Source organism: Pteropus alecto, unplaced genomic scaffold (assembly GCF_000325575.1).
Source record: "Pteropus alecto unplaced genomic scaffold, ASM32557v1 scaffold50, whole genome shotgun sequence".
NCBI classification, from domain to species: domain Eukaryota; kingdom Metazoa; phylum Chordata; class Mammalia; order Chiroptera; family Pteropodidae; genus Pteropus; species Pteropus alecto.
In genome coordinates, this window is record NW_006431918.1 from 12,617,837 (window position 1) to 12,639,774 (window position 21,938).

Here is a 21,938-nt window from a genome sequence, read left to right on the forward strand (position 1 = left end):
TCACCTGTAAGATGGAGATAATACGAGATCACTAACAGTGTTTGTGAAAGCACTATATTTAAAAGAAATGTGAAATGTTATAAAATAATGAATGGATGAAAATTTAAGTCAAATTAGTAGGGTTGGGTCTCCATAACTTCCTCCTCAAGGAGCTTTCCTTGTTCTATTTCCTTACTCTATTACAGACTGAAGAACATCAGTGACTCTAACGAAGGCTCTGGTCCAGAACAAGCTCAGTGCTGTTACAGTGGGCTGGCAGAGCCACAGCTCATGGCCCTTGTCTTTGCAATAGTTGTGTGCATGTGTTTTGCTGGATCTTTTTGTCCCTCACAGCAGGCTGGAGGTGGAAATCATCATCACCACCATTATCTTTACTCACACGGACTTATCCATACTTAATTGACAGTTTTTGCAAAAGTCGTTCTCTGGCTCATCTGTGCCTCTACACAGCCCTCTGCAAAGTAGGCAGCCCAAGTTTGAATATTAAGCTGTTTTTCCAGCCTTACCTGCAGCCTGGAAGTGGCAGATCAAAGACCTGAACACACTTCTCCAGTGCTCACGCCTTTGCTCCCTGGTTCCAGGGCTGCTCCTGGCTCAGCTCCCAGCTTCCCACCCTCACCAGAGTCCCAGATCAGAGAGAAGGGCTTCTCACTAGCTGCAGGGTCTCCCCCTGACCTTGTGCCCTCTCCAAGTTCGGTGGAGACCTTTCCTTATCCAAAGGGCACTTTAATAAGTTCAAGGTAATGTGAAAAGCAAATGGGCAAACTGTTTTGACTACAGGCGAGGTGTATGCTAGAGAGCTGGAAACTGGACCCAAGCCTGCCAGCTGCTCTCTCTCCCACCCCTCACAGCCAGTCTAGCCGGCAGTAGCCCTGCCTTCCCTCCAAGAAGCTGTGCTCAGAGTGTCACTCTTCTAACCCACAGAAATCTCTTCATAGTCGTTTAGGAGAAATTCATCAAGGTCTCTTATTTAGAGTAATTTGGAGGAATTCAACTATACAACATGGATTTAAGAAGTACCTATAGGCTTAGTGGTAGTTTGAAATCCATCCATTAAACCAATCTCATAAGCTAAACAAATAAATATCCTCAACTTCTCACACCAGAATTGTTGGCTCATCATGTTGTGATGAGAACTATCAGCATTGCCTCTGTAATAATGTCAGTTATTACAGTGAACTGGAAGCAGACAGGACACAAGGACACCTGGACAAATTTACAGCATCTTGGATTTAATGATTTTTCTACTGGTAACTAGGGGAAAAAGAATAGGGTTTCCAGATGACATTGCTTCTGCATGTCATCCCTGACAACATCCAAACCTGGTTATAAGAGGGACTTAATAGTAACCAGACACTGGGGTACAGAGACCCAAATTTTCTTGGGGTACCCCAGATCAGACATCCTGGTTACAGCAGAATCCCCACTTTGCACATGCAAGTTCATCTCTTATTAATCATGTCTCCCAGTGAATGCTGGGAATAACCCAGACTTGGAGCCAGATGACGTGAGTCCGGTCCCAACTGCCACCACTGGCTGTGCACATTTGAGCATGTCACTTACCCAGGGCACAGGGTAAAGAGCGTCATGGGCGCAGGGATATGAAGGCTCGTCTCAGTGTGTACATTCTCATGGCGGCACTGAGATAAGCCAACGCTCGCTCTGGGGTTCGTGTGTGCTTCTCCCTAGCACTGAGAGCCGGGGAATTCCATCAAGAACAGACCTTTTCTATGTTAATTTTCTCACACTCCACTCTGAACAATGATCAGTTTTCCTTCGGTAAGGAGGAAGGATTACAGCACTGAAATGAGCTTCATTTGGTTGGTGAGAAGCTAAACTTGCAGATAAATTTAAATGGGAAAGCCAACAAATTACAAGAAAAACTAACAGTTGGTTCAAGGTGGGGTATGTTTGTATCTCTTTATCCTATTGTCTCTTCTTTCCACATGCCTATGAGGAAGAAGGGAAGCTGACTAGAAAATGCCTATAGATAATACAAAATGAAAAATAAGTCTTTTCTTAGGCTACCTATACACACGTCTGATTTCCAGGTAAATAGCATCAGGCTAATGACTGACATTGAGGCATTACTGATAGAGATCTCATCACAGAGAATTCTATCATCCGCCAACAATTCTGATGTGAGAAGCCAAGAATACCTCTTCATTTAGGTATGAGGTTGCTTTAATGGATGGACTTCAAACTACCATTATCTTTTTTAAAATAAAATGTCCATCAAAATACAGTATGCCTACAGAGAAGTACAGAGATGGTGTGTGCTGGCTGTGATGTCATAGCGTGAACACATCTGTGTAAATAGTGTTCAGGTCCTGAAACAGAATGTTACCAGTCCCACTATTTTAAGGTCCCTTTACCCCCCACCAAAAAAAAATTGTAAGTTTCTTTAGGGTAGGGACTGAGTATCATGCTGTTTTAAAATATAGTACATTAATAGAAAATTTGAAGTATAGTAAGGCCAACACCTTTGCCATTAGAAAGCTAGTTATTCACAGTTCCCAAGAAGGGCACATCATGCCATGGGGGCCATATGGGGAAACACTGGGAGAGGGGAAACTGTGGGCAAGAGCCTTTATTGTGGTTTCCTTGGAAAGGAACAGGTGAGGGAGGGGAAGCAGACTTAGGCTCAGCTAGTCTGAATAATTCCAGTGGGCACTGGGGTGTAAGCACTTCCCTAGTTGCCAGGTACCTGGCCTTGGGGTAATTAGGGCAAGTGGATAGTGGCTGAGAGTGCGTGTGGGTTTGTATGAAAAGTGCACTAGCAGGCGAGTTATTATCAGTAGAAACTGGCTAGCCCTGGGAGGGACAGTCCCTCGGTCAGCGAGGCCCCAGATGTCAAAGCATCATCATACAGACAATAAATGACATGGTTAATACATACTCATTTTCGACACTCCAGAACCTAAAATAATGTGTTGCATGTAATGAGCATTCAGTGAAAAGGGAAAGAAAGAATGGGGGACTGCAGAAGGGGCAGTATACAGTTGGGCAACAAGAGGGCTGCCTTTAATAGCCTCGCTGGCACCAAGCACTCGAGTGAGTTGCCCACAGCAACTCATGGGAAGAGACTTCATTCAACAGCTCCTGGATTTATATTCAGAAAGTTGGGACGTCTCTGCAGTCTTAGATGTCCCTTTACGAAGACTTCATTGGGAAATGTGCCCCTCATTCAACATATCCCCTTAGACTACCTATCTAAATTGGTCCTTGAACCATTCACCTTGTATTTCTGCTAGTAAGTGACAATATCCAAGAAGGGATGTGCTACTTATCGATTGCTGTGTGATAAACCACCCCAAACTTAAGTAGTACAAACAACTATTATGTGCCTCAGTGCCTCTAGGGTCAAGAATCTGGTAGTGTACAGTGAGGATGTCTGCTTCGTGATGTCAGATGAGGTCTCAGCTAAAAAGACATGAATGACTGGAAGTAACTTGAATGGTTAGGAGCTGTAACCATCTGGAAGCTTCTTCACCATCTGGTACCAGGGCTGGGATGACTCAAAGGCTGAGCTAAGCTGGGACCGTTAACCAGTGTATATCAATGGCTTTTCCATAGTTTTCCAGCACTGTTTGTTGAAAAGACTGTCCTTTCGCCATGGTCTTGGTACCCTTGTCAAAAATCATTTGTGTGTGTGTGTGTGTGTGTGTGTGTGTGTGTGTGTGTGTGTGTGTGTGTTTAAATAGCATTCCAGGAATAAATCCCACTTAGTTGTGGTATATAATCCTTTCATTGTGCTGTTGAATTCAGTTTTCTAGTATTTTGTGAAGGATATTTTTGCATCTATATTCACAAGGGTTATTAGTCTGCAGTTTTCCTTGGCTTTGGTTTCAGGGTAACAGTGACCTCACAGAATAAGTTTGGAAGTGTTACCTCCCTCTTTAATCTTTAGAATTTGAGAAAGATTGCAGTTAATTCATCTTTAACTGTTTGTTAGAATTCATCTGTGAAGCCATCTGGTCCTGAGCTTTCCTTTGTTGGGAGAGTTTTGGTTACTGATTCAATCTCCTTACTAGTTTTAGCTCTATTCAGATTTTTTATTTCTTCATGATTTAGTTTTAGTAAGTTGTGTGTTTCTAGGAACTTATTCATCTAGCTTATCCAATTTGTTGGTATACAATTGTTCATAGTACTCTCTTATAAGAGAGACCTTGTATACTTTTTATTTATGTAGAATTTGTAGTAGTGTCCCCTCTTTCATTTCTGATTTTAGTTATCTGATTCTTCTCTTATTAGTCAGTCTAGTTAAAAGTTTGTCAACTTTGATCTTTAATAAGAATCAACTCTTGGTTTTGTTGAAGTTCTACTGTTTTTCCATTCTCTATTAGTTTATCTCTTCTTCAGTCTTACTGTTTCCTTCTGCTAGCTTTGGGTTTAGTTTACTCTTTTTTCTTTAAGGTATAGAGTTAGATTGTTGATTTGAGACCTTTTTCTTTTTTAGTGTAAGCATTGCAGCTATAATTTTCCCTCTTAACACTGCTTTCTTTCACTGAATCTGATAAGTTTTGGTAAATTGTGCTATCGTTTTTGTTTGTCTCAATATTTCCCAATCCCCCTTGTGATTTTTCTTTGACCCACTGATTGTTCGAGAATGTGTTGTTTAATTTCCATATATTTGTGAATTTTCCAATTTTCCTTCTGTCGATTTCTAGTTTCATTCTATTGTGATTGGAAAAGATAATTTGTATGATTTCAGCTTTTAAAAACTGATTAAGACTTGTATTGTGGCCTAACATATGGTCTTTCTCAGAGAATGTTCCATGCACACTAGAAAAAAATGTGTGTTCTGTTGTTGGGTGGAGTGACCTGCATATGTCTGTTAGATCAATTAGTCTATAGTTTTATTCAAGTCCTCAGATTCTTTATTGATCTTCTGTCTGGCTGTTCTATCCATTATTGACATTAGGGTATTGAAGTCTCCTACTATTATTGTAGAGCTATTTCTCTTCAATTCTGTGTTTGTTTCATATATTTTGGGGCTGATATTTGGTACATACATGTTTATAATTGTTCTATCTTCTTAGTGCATTGATCTTTTATTATTACATAGTGTCCTTGTCTCTTGTAACAGTTTTTGACTTAAAATCTATTTTTGTCTGTTATTGGCATAGCACCCCTGATCTCTTTTGGTTACTATTTACATGGAAAATCCTTTCACTTTCAACCTATGATCTTTAGATCTAAAGTGTGTCTCTTATAGACTGCATATAGTTGGATCCTGATTCTGCCACTGTATGTCTTTCAATTGATTAGCTTAATCCACTTACATTTAAAGTAATTACTGATATGGAAGCACTTACTTTTGCCATTTTATTTATTTTGTGTGCTTATAGCTTTTTTTTGTCCCTCATTTCCACCATTACTGCTTTCTCTTGTGTTCAGTTGACTTTGTGTAGTGACACATTGTGATTCTTTTCTCATTTCCCTTTTGTATATTCTACAAATTTTTTCTTTGTGATTATCATGGTGATTAGATATACCACCCCAAAGTCATGATACTCTACCTTAAATTGACACCAACTTAATTTTAATCACATACAAAAACTACTCCTTTATAGCTCTGCTCCTCCCATTCAGTGTTAAAGATGTCACAATCTACATCCTTATATATTGTATGTCCATTAACATAGATGTATATTTTTATTAATTTGCCTTTTAAATATTGCAAAAAATAAGTTACAAACCAAAATTACGATAATTCTTTTTTTTATTAGCCTATGTATTTACCTTTACAAAGAACTGTACATTTTCATATGGCTTCAAGTTACTCTCTATTATCCTTACATTTCAACTTAAAAGATTCTCTTTAGAATTTCTTATAGGATGAGTTCATTGGTAATGAGCTCCCTCAGGTTTCCTTTGTCTGGGAATATCTTAATTTCTCCCTCATTTTTGAATAACAGTTTTGTCAGGTACAGAATTCTTGGTTGACAGTTTTTAAATTTCACAATTTAAAATATATCATCCCCTTGCCTTCTGGCATGCAAGGTTTCTGCTGAGAAATCTACTGATGGTCTTATTGGAGATTTTGTATGTGATGAGTCACTTTTCTCTTGCTGCTTTCAAAATTGTTTTTAAAAATATTTTAACAGTTTGATTATAATGTGTCTTGGTATAAGTTTCTTTGGGGTTATGCTACTTGAAGTTTAAGTTTCTTGGATTGATATCCATATATTTATTTCTTCAAATTTTATGTTTTTAGTCAGTAGTTCTTCAAATATTCTCTCTACTCCTTTCTCTCTTCTCCTTCTGGCACTCCCAGAATTCTTATATTGGTCTGCTTGTTTATGTGTCACAAGTCCCTTCATTTTTCTTCATTCTTTTTGCTCCTCAGACCCAATCATTTCAAATGTCCAGTCTTCAAGTTCACTGATTCTTTCTTCTTCCTATTTGAGTCTGTTGTTGAACCCTCCTAGTGAAAATTCAGTTATTGTATTTTTCAGCCCAGAATTTTCTGTTTGGTTCATCTGGTTCAAAATTTCCTAATTTTCTATGTGTTTTCCTTTAGCACTTTAAGCATATATAGGACAGTTGTTTTAAAGTCTTTGTCTAGTAAGTCCACTGTTTCTTCAGAAGCGGTTTCTGGAGATTTATTTTGTTCCTTTGAATGGGGTATGTTTCCCTGTTTCTTTGCATGCCTTGTGATCTTTTGTTGAAAACTGGATATTTGAAAAAAAAACTGCTGCCCTACCAGTTTTGCAGATTGGCATGGGAGAGCTTTACTAATTAGCAGGTCTCTGATCCTGGATATCAGCACAAGGTTGAAGCTTAAGAACTTCTCCAGCCTTTGCTGGGTGTGTGTTCTGTCTGGGCCTGTTTGTATGCATTCTCTCTCCCTGTCATTTTCCCTAGCTGCTTCTAAATGTCTCAATTTCCCAAAGTGTCTCATTCAAGTTTCTTCTCAGGGCCTAGTCTTACTCTAGTTTCCCCCCTGCCCCCCAGGGTCCCAGCTTGTTCTGTTGTATTCCTCTGCCCACAATCTATTGCACCAGGCATCTACAGATGTATATAGTCCCTTTGCAATTCATATCCCATGGTGCCTACCACTTCCTTCTATGGCTTCTAGCCTAAGATCCAAATTTTGCCATTATTCCCTGTCTGAGTTCTATGTCAGGCAAGACAAATACTAGACCCTTGGGCAGCCCTTAGATAGGCTAGAATGTTACAATTTATACTTTATTCTTTCTGGCCCAAAGGACAGAACTGGGGATTGGGCCACTTCCTCTCTACTTCACTGTGGGGCTGTGGTGAGGGCAAGTAAAAACATCACAAAATTTCCTACCATTTTTCCTGCCATTTTTGAGCGTAGCTTTTTCTTGATTGGGTGTTCACTTTGTTTCTGTAGATTTTTGTCTGGTTTCCAGAGCTCCCAGAGTTATTACAGTTAGCCTATAGCTGTTTATTTGATGTTTTTGTGGGAGAACAATGGCCTGGAGCTTCCTAGTCTGCCATCTTGCTGATGTTCTCAGTATTTAATTTTTCTGAGTGATTGTATATGGTATTGTATTTTAACTTCTATTTCCAATAGTTCATTAAACTATAAAAAATATAATTCTGTGTTGCCCTTGTATCCTATGAACTTTTTAAATTTGTCATTTCAAGGACTTCTGTGGGGTAGATTCCTGGGGGTTTTCTATGTAGGCGGTCATCTTGCAACTCAATATTAAGAGGAAAATGCAATAAAAGCATGGGCAAAATGTTTGGACACTTTACAAAAGCTATAAAAATGGCCAATACGCATATGAAAAGATACTCAATATTATTAGTTACCAGGGGAAAATGCAAATTAAAGCCATAATGAGATACCATTTACGTCTATTAGAATGGCTAAAATTTAAAAAATTGAGAGTACCAAGTGTTGGTGAGGATTTGGAGCACACAGAACGCTCATAAAACTGTTTGTGAGAATGTAAAGTGGTAGCCTTTGGAAGACTGTTTGGCAGTACCTAAGTTAAACAAATATTTATCAGATGGACTGGCCATTCTACTCTTAGGTATTTCTCCATGAGCAATGAGAGTGTGTGTTCAAATAAGGTCTTTGTATTTGAATGCTCTTTTGAATGTCCTTGCATTTGAAAGTTGAAGCTTTATGTACAAGGGTATCCAACTGCAAAAAACCCCCAAATGTTCATGTGATAAATGGATAAACTGTGGTTATCCATATAACTTCAGGTAATAAAAATGAACAAACTATTGACAAATAACATTGTTGAATCTCAAAAGCATTATTCTAAGTTGAAATGATTTCATTTATATGAAATTCTAGAAACAATAGAGCCACAGTGACAGAAAGCAGATCAGTGGTCGCCACGGGGCCAGTGGTAGAGGAAAGAGACTGATAATGAGGAAGGAAACTTACTGGCTGATAGAAATGTTCTATATCACAACCGTTGTGATTGCACAACTGTATCCACTTCTCAAAACTCACCAAATTTCACACTTAAAATTGGTGAATTATACTTTCATCAGTCTAACTTAAATACACGATTCAGTGCTAGGCAGAGATTTCTTTGGGCTACAGGGGAAAGATACAGAGACATACGAGAATAAGAGGAATTCATTTCGTTTACTCATTCCATTATTTATTTACTCAAAAATGGTTTTTAAACATGTATTAGAAGATAGGCACAGTGTTAAGTGTTGGGGATACGGTGGGAAAAAGCTTCTCCAATGATAAGTTTGGAAAAAAGCATACACTCAGCTCTAAAGGAAAAAAGGACAGGGACATGTGATCCATAAGAGTGGTCAGGGAAGCGGGTGGCTGCTGAGATAAATCTTGGATCATGAATATATTGTGTTTCTTCCCAAACATGTTCACTTGATGGTCCTCAGAGTAGCTAAGAGGTTCCAAAGCATAGAGGACACAGCGGAGGCTTGGAGTCAGGCAGATGTGGGCTTCATTACTGGTCTGGTTACTTACTAGATGAGTGATCTTGAGAGAATGTCAGTCAAACAGAATCTCATTTTTTTTTTTTGACACCCAAAATCAGGGTTACCATAATTACATACAGGTTATTTTGAGAATAAATGAGAAAATAATTACAAAGCACCTAGATTAATAAATGATGCCATTAATAACACGATAAGATACACCTATCAGCCATCTTCACTGGTTACCATAAGCCTTTTTAAATTTAATAAATTTGATGTGTAACATTACGTAAGTTTAAGTAACAATGTGTTACTCTGATATATTTCTATATTGTAATATGATTGCTGTTATAGATACATTTATCACAATACATTTAATTATAGTAAAATATTACCTATAGTAATTATACTGTGCCTTGGATCTCTATGGCATAGGCCTCTTTCTACCATCCTGGCCAAACACTAGGACTGAGTGTGAGTCTTGAATTCATGGGGCCCCTAAAACTCAAGACTCACATAATGTCACAACCAATGGACTTGGGGTGGTTTCTGTAGCCTGAGCACCCTTAGGAGCCAGCCAGGAGAGGACCCCTAGCTCAGCGACTGGGAGAGGACACAGGAAGTCGTCTGATCCCTTTCTTCTATCCAGGATAGTTCTGTACTAAATTGTTCTGATTTGTAATTTTCTGGTAAAATTTCTAAGGTTCCTTCAAGTTCTAAAACTCCAAGATCCATAAAGCAAAACTCAACATTACAGTCTAGCTCCAGCAAAGAGATTTCAAGGTCATCACTCCCGAATGCCTTCTGAAGAGCATAAAGTACCCTGGAACTAACTCCTTCTAACTCTGAATTGTCACACTCTTGCCTCCACACACAGGGGTCTTGTTGCCCATGGACACCAAATGAGCATTTCTTGGCTTGTAAAATCTTTTAAGTAGACAACTTCCTTCTGAATTTGGATACATAAAAATTTGAATATCCAAAGGAAGCGTATGGCTTTAGTTCTTTCAATTTTCATGACACAGTTCACCAAATGGCGAGCTTTTTGAGGGCTAGGTCCATGTCTTTGTCATATCTGTATTCCTAGCCCTAGCGCATAGCCTTAGCTACTTAAGGTTTGTGGAATGACTAAATGAGCACATCTGATGGTTTTCTCTCACATCATTTTGTATACCTCTCCTCTTACATGTGAATTACACTGTAGTTGCTATGTAAGGTACCTTACATCCCAAAATGAACTAAATCAACACATTGAGCAGAATAAATCCAATTGTTAAAAACAAAAATCAAACATAGTATCCATAACCTTTCCAGGAGCTTAAGGAGACAGCCATTGCATCTGTCATGCTACGAACTGGTGACCTTGGTCAAGGCACTTAGCAACTCTGAGTCTATTTCTTCCTGTATAAAAAGAGGAATGTAACAATACAGCTCTCACAGGATTGAGGTAAGCAGGGTCGCTTGTCTCAGGAACATTTGAAAGGCTCTTCTGATTTGGAAGACCTTCTGGCTTATGTGGCCAGAGTATACTTGTTTTCTCTCTTCTAGCACAGTTAACGTCATTTGTTCATCACAGGCTGGCAGTGCCTTGCTCCATCACAGCAAGATTTTGTAATCCCTCCAGGCTAATTTGCAACAACTTGCTCGACTAGGGCTGCCTAGGAGTCCCAGGCAAGGGCAAGATCCTGAAGCCTGTCACTTGAGAAGACTGAGTCAATGTGACCACACCCCGGCCCTGCCCCAGGGTCTGCTCACAGGTCACCTCCTTCAGCTGTGAGCTCTAAGCCCTCCTGGGACTCTGATGTCTTCAGGATAACCTCACTACACCTTCTGGTGTTTCTTCCTGGAGCTTGTCAGTCAAAAGGAAGAGTGGCTGCATCATAGTAAAGTGGTTCAGGAGCCCTGGCGATGGCCCTGTGCAGCACTGGCTGCTGCCAGAACCTCTTCATGGGTAAGGACGCCCGCTGCCGTCCTGACTGGGGTCCCTGACTTTTTGTAGGGAGGTTACTTTTCATTTCCTTGTGCTTGGAGGAAGAGAGGAAGATGTGTTAAGGGTCTTCTGTCAGGTTTTTTACTAGGTCCTCTTTTTCATTTAATCCTATAGCTACCACTTGACGGAGACTTGAAAATAGGGCCCTGGGAGGGGGTCATTTGAGATCCCAGTGACAAGGTGACAGTAGTCACAGGAGAGGCCTAGGGGAGCAGTAGGGAGGAATTTATAATTAAGTCTTCAAGTCGGGTGACAAGGACTCACATTTACTGGTTAGTGTTGAGAATTTGAAGGAACCCCAAGTGGGGGTTGTGGTCACAGCGGCGCACTCGATTAGACATCTTCACCTTGAGATATGCTTCAGAGCATTTAACAGTCCTTCCCTAGCGGCTATGTGCAAGGCATTGTCCTCGGTGCTGTACAAATACAAAGATTAACTTCACCTTCAGGGCCCCTAGATGTGAATGGGGAAAACAAGACACCTAAAGGCTCTAACATAGGGTAGACTGTGATGAGTCAAAAAGTACTGTGAAAACTCAGGGAAGGGAGAGAGTGTGTCTAGGGGCTGGATGAGGAAAGGCTAGATAAACTGTTAATGACATCAGAGGCAGGCCTTTGAGTAAGTAGAGAAAAGGCCAGCAGGAGGGAGTGGCGACACAGAAGAGCCACAGTTATAGACTACAGCGAGAGACTGCAGATGGAGGGGACCTTCAAGGCAGTGGGTGCAGTGGTCTCTGAAGTATTATAAAGTGAATTGAATGAATGAAAAGGAGGGCTAGATCTATGAGCTGTAGGGGCAGGACTGACCAAGCAGAGAGGTCGAAGGGCGGGGGTGCCAAATTGTGAACTCCTAGGGGCAAGGACTTAACCTAGGACACTGATGGCAGTCACTTATTTAGGCTGATCTGTTGTAAATGGCCTTAATGTTAAAGCCAGAGATTGAGAACATGGGGTACTCACAGCAATAAAAGGGTACAAAAGGTGGCCTGGGAAGGATGAACAAAAGTTCCTTTCAGACTCTTTGAATTTGAGGGGGCCTCAGGATGGTTGGCTGGAAATGTGAGATAAAAGCTTGAGAATGACTTGTGGGGGACAGAGATACAGACCTGAGAATTGTTCAGAAAGAAGCAGAAACATTGGCCATGAGTATGTGTACGTGTGCACGCACACACGCATGCACGCACACACGCACGCATGCACACACAAAAACGTTCAAGGACTTCCTGTCTCCTCAGAGAACAAGAAGCAAAAACATTGGCCATGAGTATGTGTACGCACGCACGCGCACACGCACGCACGCACACACTCACGCACACACGATGTAGAGAGCAAAGAGAGTGAGGACAGAACCTCCGACCAAAACGTTCAAGGACTTCCTGTCTCCTCAGAGAACGCTTGGTTGACGGCAGGAGGAAGAACCCAGGAGAATTCGGGAACGGACACTCAGGAAAGGAGTTTTAGGGAGTCCAGGGTATTTGGAGGAAGGAGACTAAAACAGTCTGGAATGAAGCCACTCACCTGAGAAAGCCGCATAACTTGTGAGGATGAGGGAGAAGATGAGGATGCTTCCATCGGGCATGGCGTTATGGACTCACCCTTGGATTTCTCAAACTTCATCTTCCCAAGTTTTGAAGGCTGGAGATCGAGTTTGCCTTCAGTAGTTTTCCGTTTCTTTGACAAATGGTTGTTAGTACCTGTTTTTGTTCCATCCAGGTTCAAAGGATGTCTCTAGCTGAACCCTCTCTGGGCTCCCTCAGCAGGTGTGCTAGTGACGGGAGGGGCTGGGGCAGCGGTAGGTTAAGATAGAGAAGTTGGGGTCCATCTTTCTCACACTCCCCACTTAGGCAAAACACAGTTCTCATTCACTCTGTGTGGAGGAAGGTACATATAATTTTGCTTATTTATCACAGTTAGAAATGTTAATGAGAGATTTTAGTAGAAAGTCACTCCTCAGGTTTGAGTCAAATAGAGTTAGCAAAGAATCCCTAACGGCTCACTACCCAACTTGATTAACATACGCATGAGCATGAACGCCAGAGGTGATAAACACCACCTAGCCACTGCAGAGGCCAGGTCCTGGGTACATCCCACTGACAGTGTTCCAGGCTATGATGGCCCATTCTAAATGACACGAGCTGGTAGATCTTGAATGTGGGTAGACCTGTAATGGATTAGTTACTTAGTCCTGATCTAGCCTGGGCTTAGTCCAAAATTGGGCTCAGCAAATGTTTCTAAAATAATGGCTTCTCAGCAACCACTTACCTTTCTCAAAGGAAGCCCAATATAGGAAATACAAACAGAAAATTTAAGATGTAACAAATTATAAAGTTCTTCTTTTGGTTAATAATTCACTGTAGTTTCTCTTAAAAGTTCATTACTAATGCTTATACAATAATTCAGCTCAGGTGGGAGGCAAGCTCGGCGAGTGTCTGCGTTAGCCCACACACTGCAACCATACACAACATTTTGGCAGCCCAGATGCAACCCTGTTCCCACCTACTTTTTTTACTTGCTGTATCTCTCTGCTTCCTCCTCCCACCCCTTACTGGTCCCATAAAGGCTGTGTGCATGCTATTTTAATTTATTCACTATTTCCTAACTAGATAATATACCTTTATGCAAGAAGACTAGTCATCCTTTTTATTAGGACATGATACTAATTTCCTCACTAATAACAGAGCACTATAAAATCGCACATCAGAACACCAATCTGACCTCCCCAGCCCCACATGCCAGAACAACAGGCTCCAAACTGCAGTGGCTGCAGAACCCTCGAGATAAACAGGCGATGGTGGGGAAGTTCTTACTCAAATCTAAATGCAGCTGCTGCTTGCTGGTCCAGGCTGAGATCACTAGGGTAGATTGTGCCGAAACATTTCTCTGATGCTGTTTCTAAAACAAACAACCAAAAAAGACAGGTCCCAGCTTGTCTCTGTCGGAGTCAGTCAACAGGTGAGGGAGGAGAGCAGAGAGAGGCACTGCGGTCTAAAACCAATGCTCATTTTGGTTTCGTCGTTCCAAAGCATCAGTATTTTCTGCAAATTAGAAGAAATTCTTTTTTTCCATAGACTGGCGAACAGATTTTAAGAAGGTGATTTACTTATCCAATTTCCCATCAACCTCTTGACCAAGTTGAAAGGGAAAATCCATTGAGAATTCCTAATGCACAGGGTATCCAAAAGTTTTCTACAGCTCATATAATTAATACTAACTCCAGTTCATTGTAAAACTCTTTACGGTTTGCCAGCTGCTTTCGAATATATTCTCATTTAAAGTAACAATGACATGTGAAGTAAGATAAACAGCAATAGAAAATTTTGCTAAAGACAGGTAAAATCGGATGTAGTAAGGGCGAGGAGACTGTGACCATGGTAAGAGGGACTGAAGCATCACCGGTTCTCTGGGAGCGGCAGAAATCTAGTTATAAAAAACTGCAAGAGGCCCTTGTATAAAAGAGTTTATCTGCAAAAGGAGATAACAATAATGGTTATTTACTGGATTGAGGACTACATGGGCTGATTTATTTAAAGTGCTTGGAACAGGGCCAGGCACGTATGACCTCATGCAGTAACAGTTACTATCTATTAAAATTAACAGTAAACAGTAAAGAAGGGTGCTATTTAAAGGTAATAGTTAAGAACCTCTTCATTAGACAAAATCTTTTCCTGGGAAGCTACTTTCCCTCTTAAAACTGAAGGATGCCAAGGAAAGCATTGAAGAAAACAAATATATTTTTGCTGAGTAATTTAATATCTCTCTCTCTCTATAACGTGTCTATATATAAAAAATAGGGTTCATATGTTAACAATTTAAGAAATATCACACTTATGAAATGTAATTCTCAAGCATATTTTATTGTTCTCACTTCCACTTAGATCCAGAAAATAGCTTAAAAAAGAGACACCTGGGAAATATGAAAGCTGCAGAGTTCTAGAAAGTTAAGATTCTGTGTCCTTCAAAGCAAATGGTCACACTGTATGCTCCTTGCTGAGTATGCACTATTTTCTAAGGCTACCCTGAAATTCCTAAAATCATTCAGAAATTCTTTCTCAGCCTATTAAAATAATAAAAAATCATAGTCTACGGGTTCTAAAAATGGCATCTAACAATCTTGTGGTGTTCCAATCTTGCCGTGGAGTTCCCAGCTCCAAGAACTTCCCTTCGGCACCTCCCCCTGGTCTTTCTAGCTGACCCCGTTATTCCATCTGACCTAGGTGCATCTCGCCGTCTTCCTAAACACCCACTAGTTTCCTCCTCCAGCGCACAATTCAGTATATTCTCCGGGCTCTCATTTTTATTGGTAAAGTTAAAGTCAATTAAAAAAGACAAAAAATCAGTCTCTCTCTAAATATATATGTATATAATGTGTATCTCCCAGTCTAAACATACATACATACATACATATATTTATCTATCTATCTATCTATCTATCTATCTATCTATCTATCTATCTATCTATCATCTATCTATCATCTATCTATCTATCTATCTATCTATCTATCTATCTATCTATCTATCTATCTATTATCTATCCATCTAAAGATATTCCCTTTAGGTTCCATATATTCCCTTTCCTTCTGGAATTCATTTCATATACAAGATAGGAGAGGCAGAGGAGATAAATTGGGCATGTGCCCTCTGTGAAGAAAAGTGACTTTAAAAATCGTTGATGTTTTATTAGACTGGATCATAGCCTGGGATTCTAAATTCTGGAGGCCATAATAAAACTAAGAAACTAGACCTCAGACTCTGAATTTAGAATTTTCTTGGTGGGTTGTGTGTGTGTATGTGTGTGTGTGATTTTTAAAAACCATTAACACTATTCAAAATTCTTAAGGGACTAAAACCAAACATTCTTAATATATTTTCTCAATTTTAAGAATCTCAAGCCATGCTTCATATCTAATGTATGACCCTGAGAGTTAAAATCAAGGGCAAAAAGTCATCATCATTTTGTATATGCTATAAGTCAAGTGGAAAGCAGCACATAGCCTGCTCCACCCTGCCACACCCCCTCAGCTACTCTGACAGGCCTGTCAGAAGCAGGCCAACTGTCAGGACTGCAAGAGCAGGATGGGTAACAGGCAACTAGAAAGAGGTGAGAAGAAAACTAGAACTGAAAATAAGGAGGGAGCAAGGATGAAGGAATTAACAGTAAACAGAAGAAGAAGAAAAGAAGGAAGAGATGGAGAACAAAGAAAGGAAGAGAGGAGAAACAGGTAGAGAAAACAATAGGGCTAGACCTCCAAGTCGTAAGTTTGCATTTTCTTTTTCATTCTGTGTTCCAAAGAGGGTGTGTGAAGGTACCTGAAGTTATCTGGGTAACCAGCTCACAGGGAGACGCCAGGGTGTGGAAGGCAGTATAAACACAGTGAGATGACACCATTAGGTTTGAGCACGACGGAAAAGTATTTTTTACATTTATTTATGTACTATTGATACTTTTAAGAATTTTCATAAGGCAGTCCCACCCCAGAGAATGACTGATTTCCAGAAAAGTTAATTTCCTGATCTTAGACTCCCAGTTTTTCTAACTTGTGACGACCTCCTGATTGTTATAAATAAGGTGGAGCCCACTGTAGGGGATGCGTCCTCAAGCACCACCGACGGAAATACACCAGACTGTCTACTCTCTCTGAGGACCTGCAGGGCCTGCTGAGAGCTGGAAGCTGAAAGGTCCCCAGAGTCAGTTCACTTCTTAAACTTCATAGTCTTGTGGAGAAGACCTCAGAACACATGGCTGTCACTGCTTAGTGGAAGAGAGGGCATTAAAACAATTTCCCCATCGAAACCAACCAAACCAAAACAACTCTGATTTGGGAACGTAATCATATAATACCTACTTGGCAAAAATGTATGGCTGGCTATAGAACAAAAAGAACTATCTGAATCCAAACTATTGACTCTTAATCCTTTAATTAGACTAAGTCCTTCAGAAGGAAGCACAATTCATTGTTACTGAAGGAAATCAAGAGCAAATATAGACTGTGATATATCTACACACATGTGCACATACATTACTTGATGTAGTCATACACACATGAATGAACACTCAGGGTAAAGGGCTCAGAGTCTAAAAAGAAATTTATTTGTTTATGAGAGCCATGATTTGGAACAGCAAAAAGTTCTTCTGGGAATATGATTTGGGAAAAATGTGGTGATAGGGCGAGACTCAGCAATCCACGGGCATGTCAAAAGATGCGCCCAAACTCTCTTGGGTGAACTCTCCTCTGACTTCGGGCCAAAGGTGTTTGCCTGGCAGTGCCCCGACATCTGAGTGGCTGCAAGGCCCTGGCTCGAGAGAATTTACTTGGAATCTTTCCTCTTTTTCTTCTTCTTTTTCACTGGTGTTTCATCTAGAGTAGCATCCACTGCTGCCTCGACTTGCTTTTGGAGCTTTTTCTTTTCTCTCTTTTTTTTGGGCTTTTGTGGTAAGTCCTGGTCATCAGGTGGCCACACACAGTCCTCTCCATCCTCAGCAGAAACACTGGAATGCTCACCCCAGCGAGGATCTCCGAGCTGCTGCTCAACTTGGTCTCTCTTCTTCTTGGTCTTGGGTTGGGTATAATTCTCCACATTATTATCTTTTGCCGTTTTCTTTCTTTTCTTTCCTCTTTTCCTTTCCATTTGGGTCTCAGGCCCTATAGCTGTGACCTGTGGTTTGTTCTTTAGCTCTGCCATCCTCTTGGCGAAGTACTCCTGGATGGTGAAGGCACTGGTCGTCGTAGCAGAGGTCTCATCCCCGTCCGGAATGGTGGGGCTGGAATCATCCTAAGGTGTGGGAAAAGAATTAAAACCAGTTAAGCATCAGCATCCTCACAGCATCCAGGACTTTGGCTGGAGCCACTCGTAATCCGCAGTTAGAGACCAGGCTGAGTACCCAGCTTCCCCTTCATTGATTTATTCCCATCAGGTACAGCTGAACTGCAAGGCAGAGAACAAAGTGGTCAGACACATTGGCTGAATACGACGATATGGGGAGGTAGGCTGAACAGACTGAAGCCAACTTCAGAAGTTAGCTGGCAAGTCATCTAATAAAATTCCGAGTAAATGACACCTTAAAACAATGTTATAAATGGTAATTTATAAGTTCCCAGTCTCCCATGAAAAATAGGGACACTGAAGTTCTTGAGTTTTGAGATTTTGTTAGATACCCATTTCAGCTCCATTAAGGATTATGCAAGTATTTCTGCATTGACCTGAAGCTTAGATGTCATATGTATATGTTAACCCTTTCTTTAACAGGAGCCAAATGCCAACCTAGAACCTGGCATGTCAGGAACACTTTCTTTCTCCTCCAATAATTACCTGGCTTCTTCTTTCATATTCATTATTTGCATAGGGAGAGACCGGATGGTTGTTCGACCCTCTTGTGTTGGGAGGATGGGAAAACAGTTTTCTGAATAAACCAGTTTCCAAATTAGGATTCTACAAATTATTCTGAACTTGGTGGGAAAAGCTCAACTTCATTGCAAACCAACGCATATAAATGGACCATGCATTTTCTTGATACAGAAGCACTGAATAACCAGCTCAGTGGACTGAAAGTAGCATCACATTTGAAATTCTGGCCCAGAGAGTTCTCACCAAAGGGTACCTTACCAAAAACACTGTAACTCATCCAATGAACACAAACCTTATTTTACTCAGGCTTAAAAAAAACACAAAATCATGCAGTCAAATTTTAAAGTTTCAAAATGTAAAATGCAGAACATGTGGAATAAACCAACTGAGCTTTGGGAAGAAATTTAAATGGTATCTATTAGCATTCAATTTTGGCTGGAATCTCATCAGGTAATTTTGAGAAAAATTTAAAAACAGCGATACAAAAACAAGGTCGCTTTGTCTTTTTGTTCCTCAAATGTTGAAAAAGAGCTGAAATTTTGCGTAGCAGATTGGAAAATCTTCTCAAGGCTCTCTTGGTGCGAGCCAATCCCAAACTGATGGACAAGAAAGGTCTTGCCTTCCATTTAAGGGCACACAGCCACAGTCTCTGTGAGGTGGCCTGTTTATGTAAAATAGGTCTCATTTAGTTTCACTGCATCAAAAGGAGTTTGTCTTATGTGAGTCAACTCATCTGGAGTGTATCTGTGTCTTAGGAACTCAAAATCAACTTATATCTTATGGCTCCTTTCCTTGCTCAACTCTTATTACCTTCTGAATTCCTGCTTTTCACAGTTAAATCACAGGAACTAATTGCTGGTATTAATCACACTTTTAATTATTAGGAAATATAAGACTGGTTTTTTTGAGTCACTTGTTTAATTCAGAGGGCTTTTTCTAATTCCAGAAAATAACTATGCTTATAACCAACTCCTCCAGTGATATGGATTTTAATAATCATGGGCCGCTGCACACTGAGCTTAGCAGGGCATGGAGACAAGCAAGAGAGGTGCCAGCACCCGAATCCTATTTATCCCAAGGAAAGTGTAGGCAGAACAATGACTTGCTGGGGAGAGCCCTTCACTGCCAGGGGCAGCCACCCTCCCACACTACAGCAATGTATGTTTTAAAAACCATGGAAACAAAGGTGAAATAGGTTGCGAATCTGATTCCAGCAGGAGCAATGCCCAGGACTCATATTTTATAAGCTCATAATTTATGATTTTATAAATCATAAATCCAGTTTTACTACAGCAATTATAATCTGTTTCTATATTCTTGGCAATGAATATGAAAAAATGTACACCTTTTCAAGAAAACGAATACTTTTCATATCTGGTCTCAACTTCAAAGAGAATGAGCACTGAGAAAAGCACCAGTTACTTTTAGCATTTTGAAATAGAGACAATTTGCATCTTCCCACATTTCCATTCAACTCATAATGCCTCAAAAAAAATCCATAATACCAAATATGACTATCACTACTTTGTCAACTTTGAGAATGTCCCAATTTGCTAACAGTGTTCTAAAAACTAGTAAAATAAATGTATAAATAACTTGAAAACTTCCAGTTCCATATAAAATACTACCAGGGGAGGTGTGCTGAATGAATCATCTTACGACATTTGATTTAAGCTTAGGGATTCAAGAAACCTCTTTTTAAAAAAATTCCAATCCCTGCTGTTAACTAGAGGAGATGCTCGGGTAAATCCCACAGCCTGTCTGGGGCCTCGGTCATCTAATCGAGTCAGATCAGTAGGTTAAATTAGTTGACTTCTAAGATCCCTCAAAGGTCTAAAATTTACTGGTGTCTGAAAAGACATTTGAGCTGGCTACTCCTCTGTGATACAGGTGAGCAGAGAAGAGATAGTGAGGCAGTATCAGCAGGCAGCAGAGATAAGCTTGGTTAATAGAAAACTATCACCTCAACTGTCAAGATGCAGAAGTGATGCCAACGCACCTATAATCTACTTCCATGAAAAATATTTTTACACCACCTGTAAGAAAGCACACAGCCAAAGGGCAGATCCAGTAATACCACTGAGCTAAAAGAGCCAAATACTAGTTTGCGTTGAATCATTTTTTAAGACTTTGTTGGGAAAAAAAAAAAAAAATCGACAATATATAGAAGCTAAAATCGATTAAAACAAAAACTGGAATGACTATTAACTGGAATATGAATTTATTTCAAACTTAAGTCCTGGAAATCACCCCAATACTTCTAAGAAAGGTGGTAAAAAGCTGGAATTTTAAAAAATGGTAATTCCCATCTTGTAGTTATGGTTTTGAAGGTAGGTTCTTTTTTTTTTTTTTATGTACCTTGGCTTGAATAGCTCCACTGATCCTTTGCATCCCCTAAATGTGTGTCCTCACCAGGCAGAGCATGAGGAAAATGCTCAAGATGCTCTCTGGCTGGAACTGAAATGTGGTAGGCTTCTGGAATGAATGACCTGGTCCTTCTCCCTCGCCTTTTATGCCTCCACAGCCTAAGATTCTCTAAGTCCCCCTCAAACACTGAGCGTTTTCATAGCTGTCTAGTAATGGCAGATGCAAGGAGAGACATAGGCTTTTACTTGGGTACAGTGGGGGTAAACGGGCAGAGTCTCTATGAGTGGGAGCGAGTGCTCTGCCTGTGGGACCTCCAGCCTTTCTGCTGACCACAGTGTCCTGTCAGTTTACAGGTGTATCACTCAGCTGGGGCAGGGACCTGTTGCATGTAACTGCGCATGTCCAGGGCCAAACAGTATGCCTAAGATGAAGAAGCTTTTCAGAGAGTTCAGTGGAGGAGAAGGGGAAATGGCAAGAGAATTAACAAAATCTTGTTCTAGATTTGTAATATGTCCACTGTTCTACTTCCCTTCCATAAATTAATAAGAAAGACCCAAAGGCACAGTTAGACTCCTGAAATATTTTCCATGTATTATAGAAGCTACTCTTTTTAAAATACAAAATAAAAGTTTCTTGTTCTTAAAAATGGTTTTACTGGTTAATCTTGTTTGTTCTCAGAACACCTCTGTCTTCTCATTTCTTTCAGAGCCGATGAGTGTATAGTGTGTGTTAAAAAACATCTGATGATCGCTTTTCCCAGACGATAGCTAGGGCCTTAATATTCTGTGGGCTAGAACTCAAAAGTACCTATTCCCTGCTTCACAGAACCTTAATGGTTTAAAGCCAGAAAAGCCCTTCGAGATTGCTTCCTTCGATCACATATGGAAACTACCCAAAGAGACCATACCTGGGTGTCCAGGAAAAAAGCAGCTGTTGTTTTCGGATGCGTTCAATGTGCCAGTCACTTATGATCACTGTCATCTCACGTGACTCTCCCAGCAACCTGAGAAGAGGCGTTCTCCCCACTTTACAGAGGTAGGAACTGAGACTCACAGCACCTCATGTGCAGGAGGACTCATGGCAGGAACTGGAAGTATCAGGATTTGGCTCCAAGGCCACCAGGCACAAAGCCCTCACTCTCTCCACTACAGCGTCCTAACTTCTAGCCTGCATCACATAGACTCGCTTGTCCCTGTTTCTCTCTTTAGAAATCATCCTAACACTGAACTATACATCAGTTGGTCATGTAATCCAAGGAGTAAGGTCCATGGTGAATTTTGTTAGGGCAGAAGTTCACTGATGCAAAAGCTTCAAGTACAAAAAGATGTCACCAGAAATAGATACCACT

At 40.5% G+C, this 21,938-nt stretch overlaps 1 protein-coding gene across 3 annotated transcripts in view; it reads right to left on the reverse strand.

The window, feature by feature from the left end:
* Nucleotides 1–16,945: 16,945 nt before the first annotated feature.
* Nucleotides 16,946–21,938, reverse strand: part of PINX1 (PIN2 (TERF1) interacting telomerase inhibitor 1) — a 68,063-nt gene continuing 63,070 nt past the window's right edge. For all 3 annotated transcript variants that reach the window (XM_015600695.2, XM_025042962.1, XM_006906297.3), the window contains one exon: nt 16,946–17,650. In XM_015600695.2, the coding sequence (XP_015456181.1) occupies nt 17,186–17,650 (465 nt within the window). In that variant the 3' untranslated portion in view covers nt 16,946–17,185. The remainder of the gene's footprint in view (nt 17,651–21,938) is intronic.